The sequence below is a fragment of the Rhea americana genome, unplaced genomic scaffold (genome assembly GCF_003343005.1).
Source record: "Rhea americana isolate MKP2758 unplaced genomic scaffold, rheAme1 scaffold_37, whole genome shotgun sequence".
NCBI lineage: Eukaryota > Metazoa > Chordata > Aves > Rheiformes > Rheidae > Rhea > Rhea americana.
This window is the reverse complement of record NW_028186501.1, coordinates 4,468,226-4,480,337: the sequence shown is the minus strand read 5'-3', so window position 1 is coordinate 4,480,337 and position 12,112 is coordinate 4,468,226. Positions and strand designations below refer to the sequence as shown.

Below are 12,112 nucleotides of genomic sequence, written 5' to 3'. Positions count from 1 at the left end.
CCAAGGAGATCCGTAAAGTATGTGCTAACCTTGTGCTCGGAAATGATCTTGGCTCTCCTTGCCACTTCCTAAGGGGACCTCACAGGCATTGAGAGATGGACCTGTCCTCTACCTGYTTGTGTGGCAGGTGAGGAATGCTGAAAGAAAAGAGATGTACTGATCTAGGGACACGTGATGGTAAGTGCAAACAGGATCAGTGAGGAAATCAGCTGATGATAATCAGGCACCTAAGCTGACTCCCCTAATCCTATGGGGAATTCCCAGTCAATTCAGTGATAACAGTTCCCTGGCAATTAAACAACATTGCAGTTAACTGAAGGTAGGCTTTGTTGTTGTTGGAGATATGTACATATATATATATATGTATATATATGTATATATATGTATGTGTATGTGTATATATGTATGTATGTATATATATGTATATCTATGTATATATCTCCAAGCAGCTTTTTCTGCTTTCCGTGGTTCTATATATGTTCTGATACTTCCATTTGTCAGCATAGTGCAAGCACTAGATTATTGTTTTTTCTAGATATGAAAGACAACCCCTTTGATACTCAACGAAGTGTTTGACTCAGCAGAAAAGAATCACAGTAATGTGCAAAATATCTTCAGCAAATCTACTTAGTAGCTACCGCTACCAACCTGCCTGAAGCCTGCCTGCGTGTCAGCATGAGATAGAGAAACGGGGGGATAAATACCAGACTTTGAATATCACACTTCTTTCATTCATTCGTCATTCTTGTTGCAGCTGGGCTCTGCTCGAGGCTTTGTGGCTCCCCACCCTCCTTCCTCCAATATATTTTTTKGGGGGGAGCTCTCTGCTGTGTTTTTGTAGCCCTTTCTGGGGAGAAATGTGAGCTCGTTCATCTCAGAGTTCGCACTGACCTTTCAGACTTAAGACATTTGTCTGACTCTAGAAGACAAAAGCAGTTTGTCCATTCCCAATTGGTTATTAATAAGCAGCTTGTAGAAAAATTCTACCGAAGTAGAAATGACATGACATTCAGTTTAGTATGTGGAGGATTTGTATTCTGTATATCCATTACTTTGACCAAACTTTCCTTATTTTGAGATMACCACAGAGAAACCCAGAAAGATGTGTGCTCAAGGACTTTGGTTTGGCAAACAGAAGCCTGATTCCTATCTGTATGTTTGTCCCTGTGCTAATGAAGCCTGTTAGCCAAATCCCTTCCTATGTACTAATTATGCGTTCGGGATTTTTTTCCGCCTCTCCCCTTCCTAAGGAGGATGCAGATGTGGAGTGGAAGTTTGCACGGGCCAAGCTCTGGCTATCCTACTTTGACGAAGGAAGGACTTTGCCTGCTCCTTTTAACCTAGTGCCGAGCCCTAAATCATTTTATTATCTCATACTGAGAATAAAAATGTGCCTCATAAAACTCTGCAAATCTAAGGCCAAAAACTGTGAAAATGATCTCGAGATGGGGATGCTGAATTCCAAACAACGGGTATGTTGCAACTTCACTTTTTACCTTCTTTCTAGAAAGGGTTCAAGAACTTTCTGGGAGGGTGGTTTCATAGCTTGCAGGTAGACAAGGGACCACCAAAGCCTCTTACTCAGCCTTGTCATTACACACTACTTGTACTCAGCCTTCACCCAGAGGATGACTCATGGCTTATTGTATTAGATACTGCCCAGATATTAGGAAAAGAGCAATTTTTAAAAATGCAGGCCCTTTTATAAGGGAGTTTCCCAAGGCTGAATAGGGAATGTCAAAGCCCAAGGTCCAAAGCAGATGCGTAACTAAGGTATCACCTTGTCTGTCTCCTAATCTACCCACTGGGCCCTGCTGCCTCTTCAAAGCATCCTTTTTCCTTTAAGGATTTCCAAACTAATTTTGCAGTCATTACATAAATGTCAATGTTTCCTGCCATTCCAGATTTGTGAACAAGTTTCCAAGCAGGGATTAATGACGCTTCCTAAATACCGGATGCTGTAATTAACAATCTCTCTACTTGCATCTGCCTAATGACAAGCATGGCCACCACCATGCAGGTCCTGCTGCAGCCACCACCTGTTTGGTCGTTTGAGATGTGCTTGGGAAACCTGAGCATCTGCTCCCTCACTGCAGCACAAGTGAGCAGGAGAGAGATAAGCAGGAATATGCTTAAAAGTTATGCGTTTTCCAACAAAATTAACTTTAGTCCTTCCAAGAAAATGCCAAAGGATCATAGAGAAGGATGTTGCCAAAGGAAATTATCTGCAATACTGTTCAGAGGGTCATTGGGACCAAAGCGTTCTTAGAAAGTAAATTTATAATACGCATAAAGACACTCAGAGGGCAAATCTACCTGCAGTGTTTCTGCTTTACGTTAGTGAAGAAAGTGCCCAAAATGTTCATACCAACTCAGAGAATTCAGCTGCAGTGGCTTGGCTGTAGTCATCTAATTCAATGGATTAAAAGACATGAGGAGATAGCTTTGCTTAAAAGTGTCCTGGCCTCTMTTTAATTTTCCCAGCTCAAGCTGGATTCCAGACAAGAAAACCACACTGGGAACCAATTCCCAGAATAAAGAAAAAGCCCRCAGGAATATGTTCAGCCTGTTTTCTCTTACAGTCGCTGCCCAAGGGATGGGCTGAATCGCTGTTCCTCAGCGTTCTCGCCAGCCGTTTCTCAGGGCTGCTGACATCCCCGCAGCCTCCTCTGGGACCCATCGATCCGTGCTTTATAAATTTCAGCTGTGTGTCTGCTGCTTGTCACAGGGAGAGGGAAAGCCCCGCACAGCGCTGRGGCAGGACCACGAGTTCCCCTGCCCTGGTGGGACAACGGCGGAGATTGCACGTGTTGATACCGAGCGCAGGGAGGAGCGTGTCCCTCATACTGGACTAAGTCCTAGCTGGGGTCAACCCCACTCGACGTGCTTGAGCACACGGACCTATTCCTTGTTTTCAWCTAATTTAATTACCTAACTTCTTTTTTATAAGAGTGTTGCCAAGATAGACAAACATTTGGGGCACTTTATGCTACTATTTCATTTAACACTAATGTTGATCACTGAATGACCCATTAAAACAATAAGGTCTTGAAATTAAAAGGAATACCTGTCTTTTAACTATTACAAATAAWAATTTTAAAAGATTATATTTTCATAATATATTTGAATCACACCACACAGAGCTCACCTGGTTTGGAATTTAATTTCTGCTTCAAAGCATAAACCAACCTAATGAAAGGGTTCACAAAGCCCCAGTTTCCCCAAGCTGTATGAGTGAAACTGTCTGGCTTGCCTTTCTTCATTAAACTTGGCAAAATTCATAGTTTCCATGGCTTTGACCTRAACAATGAACAAACTTGGTCATTTCTTGCTTTCCTATTGATTTTGTTCACAGACCATGTTCAAACCAGTGTCGGTAACACCATGGCACACCTAATGAGTGACAAAGCAAAAAAACTACAGGGTCACTTCAGCTCTTTGTCCAGTCATTATKACCATCTTGATGCAATAAATTTCACCTGTTTCTCAGGATCTCTGGTCCTGTTAGGAGGGCAAAGTGTTAATGAAGGCCTGACCTGTGCATATTCTTGCATACAGGAACAGAGGTCTATGATATGACTTAACATCTCTTAAAAGTGATTTTTCTTTTCTTTGGCATTTGGACCAAAAAGTTCATAGGCAAACAACAGAGTCAAAGAAATTGCTTACAAATATTGAGTATAGTCATTCTGAAGGCTTCTTGGAAGCTTCCAGAGTACAAAATTAGTCACATAATGTGATGCCAAAAAATATGCTGCTCTGACTTAAAAAAAAAAAAAAAAAAAAAAGCGTATTTTTGAGGAAAAAAGAATAGCAAGCTGCACTGCTGTTTTAATAAGAGCTACTGAAGAAAATTGTTTCAAAATTTGTTTTCATTGCCCACTGACTAGTGCTCTTTCAACCTGAGCATTGTTTTTCTTTCTGTTTTTAATTCTATGTTCAGCCTTAAATCTTCTGTTGTAATCACCCACCTGTTAATCTTAACATCTTTTGTTCCTCTTAGCACCTTCTTATCTAAAAATTGTAGGGATTTACCATTTTTTGGCTATATAATTTGGAATTCTTTTCCTTTCAGTAATTTGTGCCTTTCAACCCTTTTCTGCCTCCCCAAAGTTAATATTTTTTAGCCTGAAGGTGCTGGCTTTATTCTCCCCAGACACTGAGTGATTGCCCGCTGTTTTTATAAGGCTCTTTTAATTTTGGGTGGTCTGGTGGGAGTGAGACGCTATCATTGATTTGATATTTCATGACGTTTTATAATTTCAGAAACTCCGTTTTCAGTCTAGCGCCCGAAATACGGAAAACTTTTCTGGGAAGAACGCTTATAACAAGCCCACGAGATACCAGGTAATAACRGCATGAAAGCCAGAACAAGGCTAATTAATTCCAGTCTAGTGTATTTAATTTAACACAAGAAATACCATTCAAGCTTTAATTCCCGAGTCTTGCACTGACAGCGTTTCATTTTGTCATGACACGGCATCATCTCTCTAGCTTTTACATTAACATTCGCATGTGCTTTCTCTGGCAGTGACTTGTCCTATCTAGCTAAACCTGCAATGTGGTATGGTTCAAAAATACCTGTGACTGCCGCAGTGGCATGGGTTACCTTAGCCGTCGTGTGAACTAACACAACTGTCTGCCTGAGCTTGAGTGTTCGTTGCTAGCAGAAGTATTATTTCTTGTGCAAACAGTGGGTTTCGTGTGTGGTAGCTCAAGACAATAAGCAAAATGTTCCCCACAGTATTTTTTTTCTTTTTTTATGTAAAGTGAAAAGAATGATAAATGAAATGTCTGAAGACGTCAACATTAGAGTTTAGGAAAATAATAATTTAGTGGAATATAAAGTCCAATGGCAATTCTAGGACTGGTCCATCTTCTCTGTTGGTGCAGCATCCAGCACAGTGGGCACCTAAGCTGTACAGCAACACCAGTAACGAATTTACACTGATTTTTAAAGGTGTCTGGACTCTTATGCCAGGATAAAAGGTTAAAAGGTGTATACAGAAATCTCAGGTAGAAATGACATTCATTTGCTTTAGCCATCTGGAGTTAGTTGACTTGGCATCTTCAAAGGCAAAGGAGAAGACATGATTACGTCCCACTCAGAAAGACACTTAAGTATTTTTGTTGTTTTTCTGTAAATTCAAACCTACAGGTAACAGAAAGATGTGTCAACCTCTGCTGGATTCATTCTCTTCCTGTAGCTATTATTCCTAAATGAGGCTGCCTGATGTTTGTGGTAAATTAGACCCTTATCTCCAAGGGCAGTAAGTAGAAAAAGGCAAAGGCAGCTGTGAAAAATAGATGTATTTTCAAAGAAAGTGATAGCTACATGTTCTTTTGCTTTAATAATGTTCCTACTAGACTCATCTTCAAATGATATTAGAAAGTTTTAGTTGCTGCAGGAAGAAATTGTCAAAATAATACAAGAAAAGTGTTATGGTCTTGATTATCTAAATATGAAGAAGAACAGTTTAATAATCTGGCCAGCCTGGAACAGCAAAAACCTTTTGTAGTAGTGGTTTCTTTCTGAACTGTTTTCTTTAGTGAGATTTATAAAATTATGTATCTGCAGTCTGTGTACCTCGAGTATATGTACGTAATAAATACAATCTGCTTGAGAAACAACAAAAATATACAGAACTTAAATGTACAGTAGTTTAAAAAATAGAATGAACAAGTCAACATGCAGCTGCTGTGATCTGGACATAAACTAGCCCAGGCAAAATCATAATGCCTTTACCAAACACTCTTGAGCAATTTTTGGATGGAGTGTTGCTAAAATGTTGTGCTGGGCCAACAAGTTTTTCCTACTTTCAGAGCTGGCAGGCTGTCATCCTATCAACAWCATCTTGGTCTACAAAACTCAGGGAAGGATTTGTCAGGAAAAAAAAAAACAGAAGGAATAGTTTGTACTTTCGAAGGCCTAGAGGTATCCTTCTATCCAGTTTGGAGAGGGGAAACGACAGAGATGAAAAATAAGCAAATTACTTTGCTCACTTCACTCCTGGGCTTTCTACTACCTAATTGATCATGTGTGAGTCTGAGATCACCAGGTGACATCTGATCCCCCAAGCAGTGGTAGTCCTCTTGGTCATTACTGACTGTGTCCAATTTTGACCAAGGACATGAACGTGAAAAGCGTTTCCTCCCACTAGTAATGCCCTGGGATTGTGTGTGTGCCCCCCACACACAACAAGCARCATCTGCAGTGTCCACAAACAGAGCATCGTCTCTCCTTATTTCGAAAGAAACCTGTGAATTAAATAGCAGTATTAAGATCTGTAACAATGTGATCTTCAAAGGCACATATAAAGGAAGGCAAGATAAAATATCATAAAGAGTGAAGTGGAAAGGCATCATGACCCCCACCTTAAAGACAAGGAACTGAGGTCAGCAGGACTTATTGGACCCAAAAAGCCAGAGGTTGAACTAGAAACTGAGCTTAGATCTCCCAAGTCCAATTCCAGTGCCTCAACCACAAATCAGTACTTCTGTTCTCATTTCCCACTGTGCTAGAATCTATAAAAGGGCAAATGCAGAGCTTGAAGGCTGTGCCAGTAAATGCATAGAAAGATAGAACTCAGCGCAGAGAACTATAATTTACAAATGACTGGCCTGTTCCTAGAACCCTTTCTCTGACGACTCTTTTGCCACTGATTAACAGCAGGTGAGGTGTTTGTGTGAGGAAAGCCTCAGCTGTTGTGTTTTACATAGTATAAAAGATTTCTAAAATCTGAAGACCTTCAATTAATTTTCAGCAAATGGAGGAACAATATTTTTTAGAATTCAGGTCTATTTGAGTTGTTTCAGCTTTAGCATTTATTTCCAAGAGGCTGTCTGGAAGTTTCTTCAGAATTTTCCTACTGTAACCATGCATTGGGAGAAGAGGAGGAGCAAGGCTTAAAAGGCACAGTGTAACATTGAGGCAAAAATGAATCATTTTCTTAGAGCTATTGGTGGAAATATCTACTAAATGACTAAGTTAAAAAGTGGTCACGTTGTAGGTATTTGGACAAATCTGACTACAACATGTAGCTGATAAACTAGGCACTCTTAAGCTTTTGACTTTCATCACATGTAGTGATGAATACAGGACAACATTTGAGTAGTGTCCATCAAACATATAAGCTGTATGGGAACTGGAGTAGCTAGATGTCATGTTATCATATTTTTCCAGGTAAAACCAGCATTCATTGTACGTCGACTCCTTGTTTTATTCTAAATGTCCTGTGTCTGTCATCTGTTCTGAAAAATCTTTTCTTTTTTTTTGGATCCAGGTTTTCCCTACTTTCCCCCAAACATTACTTCATTTATGTTTTCTCAGGTGGCAACCCTACCTCCCTCTGGATTCTACTACCTTGGCCATCTTCAACACACCGTACGTGCACTGTGCCTCATCTCTGTTTCCTTAACTGACTCGCCCGGTTAGCCAGATACCTCTTTGATTCAAGGAGAGAGTCTTAAACATCCCATATTCCATGGCTACATGACCTATGTGCAAATGACTGGATCCTTTTTTTTGTCATTCATGTGCCTTTTACACTGCTCTAATTCATACCTAGCTACTAAGAAAAAGGGCAGGTGTATTAATTCCTTAATTCATGTTTCGAACTCTTTGCAGTATTTTTCAGTGATGTTCAAAGCAGAGGTGTGATTGCTCAGTGAATAGATAAGCTTGCACTGGAGAGAGGCTTTTGCTTCAGCCTTTTGGTCCAGGGCAGGACATTTGTGCATCTGTTCTTGAATATTCACTTAGCTCTGTTTGCAGAGGGTGCAGAAAGCCTTGAGGGCACGGAAATATTGGTTGAGCTTATTACTCCGTTCTCTCGAAGAGAACAGAAGGAAACRTGCCATTTAATACTGCCTCTTTCTGGAAGTGCTAGAGTCAAATAGGAAACACGGTAAAAGGTTCTCTCCTAATTTACTCTGTTTCAAGAAACTGCCCTCAAGCAAGATAGCATGTACTTCTATATCAACTTCAGGCCTTCCAAGACAGCACTTGAGTGCCCAGAGAAGTAATGTCTGAAAAACAGATTTAGGTATATTACTTAGGACACTAAATCATCTCTGAGAGAGCAATCCCTTTTGCCTTTATCACAGTTAAGATTTTTTTGCCATTTATAGTATTCTTGTCAGCAGCAAGAACTGGAAATGTCACAGGCCTTCAGCTGTAATCCAGTGTGTAGCCCAAAACTAAGCTACTTTTCTCTTGTCTCTAGATAAATGTAACTTACTCATTTTTGGAACAATATCACATTGCAAGTTCACATCCATAATTGTCTTCTACCATTTCCATATCTGCTGTTMTATACTAAAGATCATGTCCCATTTTGTAAGTCTGCATAGTATTATTTTTCCCTATGTATGTCCCTTAAACTCTGCCATTCCCTAAGACACTTCTCACTCGCTTAAGCTCCTTACTTCTTTCCAAACACTCTTGTCTCTCTGTCCCTCACTGCATTTCGTTTTTTTTCCTAAAACACCAATTCCCAAGMAGAGTCTTTCTGTTAGCTTGTGTCAGATTTCTAGTTGATCATCATGACTGACTTTGCTAAGATAATTAATGAACCTCTTATTTCTTCCAGTAGACTGTTTGTTATTGATACATTAAACAGCAACATGCTAAATGAAGACTCTGGATCCCATTTCTTAGTTTACTATTGGACCATTTGTGTTTGGGTTTTTTTGTCTGTGGGATTCRTGTGCATCTCACAAAATACCTCAAAGTTCCTTACATGTAGGATCTTTATGGAATGGCTGCCAATCAACTGTTGCAATACAAAGTGCATACTATAAAGTATAAAATCGGGAAATCAATGATAAAATTCCATTTCTTCCTCTGAAGCCAAGTTTCATCCATAGGGATATCTGTTGCTTGAATTGTTCATAGTAWGTCTAGAATTAAGTCAGTGTCGATAACCCCATGTTCAGGTAACTGTTTCTGTTCACTTTTCAGAAAATAATGAAACGTCTAATTAAGCGGTATGTACTGAAGGCTCAGGTTGACCGAGAAAATGATGAAGTCAATGAAGGCAAGTGGATTTTTGTAGCTGTCACAGAATAGTGCATGTAATGTTATCGCGTAGTTCCAGAATAACACATCCAGTAAGATGGTTGAGCTTGGGTAACATCCTCTGGAGAGAGCTTGTTTGGGCTTACATGACGGTGAGCAGTGGTGACTCCAGACCACCTTTATRCTCTTGAAATTCTGGTACAGTCACCTTCCTTCGCAGAACACATGTACTGTAGGACCTGTCTTTACAAAGTCCTGTCATGCCTCATAGCTCTACCTACCCTTGCTTTACAACACCCCAAGTGTTGCCAATATCTGGCCTTGTCTTGGAGGTCTGTGTAAAGCAGTTTCTAACTTATTGCCCATTCCTCTCCCAGGGACTTCTTTTGAACTGAGTAAGGATAGGCATGGCCATGCTGTCATGTAGGAATTGTAAGCAGACAGAAAAGACCCTCCTTTTAATGCCTCCTTGCTACCCTCCTGGAARTGCTCTATGTGTGTTGAGATCTATGTGTGGAGAGAGAAGAGACCTGAGAAAAAAAGAATTTTCCACACATTATTGCTGTTGGTACCGTTATCATAAGCACAGGTTTTTCCTGTAAGCTGWGTATTAACTTCATAAATGCACTGATACCTTTTGCAGCTTCACATGTGTTCATGACCAAGCACACCCAAAGGGATGAATTACTTGATTCAGTATTACTAACCAGAACATTTTCTTCTTTCTAGGAGAACTTAAAGAGATTAAGCAAGATATTTCTAGTCTCCGCTATGAACTCCTAGAGGAAAAGTCACAAGCTACGGGCGAGCTGGCAAGACTAATTCAGCAGCTGAGCGACAAATTTGGGAAGAATTTGAACAAGGACATTTGATGGTGAACAAAGAGAAAGACAACTGGTTTTATAAACATTGTTCAATCTCAACCAGCATCTTAGGAAGGCAAAACAGTGCAAAAGATGGGTACTGCACACTCAACTTTTGCTAACTAGCAAGTCTTGGTAGGAGCACTTTGCATTACTCCTGTGTTTGGTGAATTACCAGTTAAATCCTTTATGATATGGAATTGACCTACTGGTAAAAATACATACCCTTTGACATCAGAAATAGCTGCACCACTTCCAAAAGCTAATCATGGCTACCTTAGATAGGGAAGGCACCTCTAATTAAAGGCAAAAAAGCCAATCTTCACCCATCTGGCTGTGCTGAAGGCAACACAACAGTGCTGATTTGTATCTACTCAGACTGAACTGATTAGAATTGGGTGACATCTGAAGAAGAGATGTGCCATGTATATTCCTTAAAAAAATTAAAAAAAAATCCCATTCTTGGGTATGTGCTCGCCTTTTATGTTTACATGGGCACCCGTGAAGCTAACTTCGAATGACACTGTGGCTAATGAAAAGCAAATGAGAAATCATCTGCTGAAATTAGGAAGACGGTGTGTCAGGTAGAGGTCATATATTCAATTAGACTGGATGATGCAGCTGGAAAAAATGAGCCCAGCTTGCTGGGCAAAAAGAGTCCTGCTTGAATTTACTTAAGGGATTCCCAGCCAAAATCTCCTGTCTGCCTTTTCCAGCTGTATTAGGTAGTTCACAATTAGATATGATCTCTTCATACAGACTTTGCCTCTCTTTTATCCTTAGATGATCCCAGCTTCAACAGTGGTATACTGAAATGCTGACAGTGATACGAAATTCACTTCCCAGGAATACCCCTATCAGAAACATTATACATTGCGCTAACTTGTTCAGTCCGAGGAGGAAAAGTAATCCAACGACAGCTACTCAACCGAGCTCAGCTTTTGGATTCCGGAGATCAAAGAGCAAGCCATAGGGTGAGACACGTCCCGGAGAACACAGTCCGATAGTTTCACACCTTGAAATCAGTAAGGAAAGTCTTCATTGCCACTGAGGACATTCTGACGGAGAAAGGGAAAAAGGAAAAATCGTCAAAGAAATTATCGTCTTCTGTGTTCAGCTCTTACAGAGAAACAGAAGGGAATTTAGACTGTTTTAAAGGCTGCAGTACTCAGACTGCCCTTTTACGAAAGGGAAGTGATCAGTCTGTGCAATGCAACTGTAAACTGGATTGCCTGGGGTTTTTTTTAAGTTTAGCTACATGATTTTGACTGTTTAAAGCACACTTCACTACTTGGGAACCACTAAACTGTACTGTTTGTTTACAAGCTACACTATGACTATTGCATTTAGATATCAGCTAAGAAAAAGAAGCAGAACCAGAATGTGACCTGTGATCTGTTCTTAAGTGCCAGATGAGAACACAGCCTAATAGAATAATAGTTATATTTGTAAAAAAAAAACAAAAACAAAACACTAAATAAAAAAAGTGTACTGTACGTAGATCTGTTTAGAGAAAAAGCAAAATACTGTATTTTTACCTTTAATAAGATTATCTTGTATACTGTAATATTTTTACCTAAAAATGGGAAAAAATAAAATTACCTCRTAATATTTTGTTGTACACTGAGTGAAATATTTGCCTGATCTTTTGAATATTCAGTATATGGACATTTTACCAACTTTCTGTAATGTGCAAGCAATGAAATTGTTCTATGAAGTAATTTTACTATAGGAATTCTAAAGCCTGAAAGAAACAAAAAGCAAAAATTAAAGTAAAATAAATATAAAGGCAGTAAAACTAAAATATTATAGGTTCTATGACCAACYTTAGTCTGCAAAAATGAGTTCTTGTTTGCTATCTTCCTCTACTTAAGCCAGAAAATGTTGCTGATTGCAAAGATCCTTCCCTTGCCAGGTACAGACTTGACATTTTTTCCTACTCTTCTTGTAGGATCTTTGCAATGAGAGGACGTAACCACTGCTGGAGTAACCCTGCCCTTGCTGCAGGATCTGCCTGGGGAAGGGTTTAGGGCGCTGGGCAAGTGACTCGCGGTCTGCAGGCAGTGCCGCGGCTGGGAGGCTGGCTGAGAGGGAGGGATCAATCACCTTGTCTGTCAGAGTGCCGCCATTCTGATCCTTTTTTTTCCTTTTTTCTTTTCTTTTCTTTTTTTTTTAAGAATGCTAAGGAATAGCTTTCATGGTCATATTGGGTTTTTTCTTTTTTTTTCTT

General features: G+C 39.8%; 1 protein-coding gene across 2 annotated transcripts in view; it reads left to right on the top strand.

Annotated features, from left to right (window-relative positions):
- TRPC7 (transient receptor potential cation channel subfamily C member 7) overlaps window positions 1–9,891 on the top strand; it is a 70,383-nt gene extending 60,492 nt beyond the window's left edge. The window contains exons 8-12 of one of the 2 annotated variants that reach the window (XM_085312650.1): window positions 1,251–1,472; window positions 4,267–4,347; window positions 7,331–7,384; window positions 8,963–9,038; window positions 9,749–9,891. In XM_085312650.1, coding sequence (XP_085168776.1) covers window positions 1,251–1,472; window positions 4,267–4,347; window positions 7,331–7,384; window positions 8,963–9,038; window positions 9,749–9,891 — 576 coding nt within the window. The remainder of the gene's footprint in view (window positions 1–1,250; window positions 1,473–4,266; window positions 4,348–7,330; window positions 7,385–8,962; window positions 9,039–9,748) is intronic. The other variant, XM_085312651.1, reaches the window with a different exon arrangement.
- The last annotated feature ends 2,221 nt before the right edge of the window (window positions 9,892–12,112 follow it).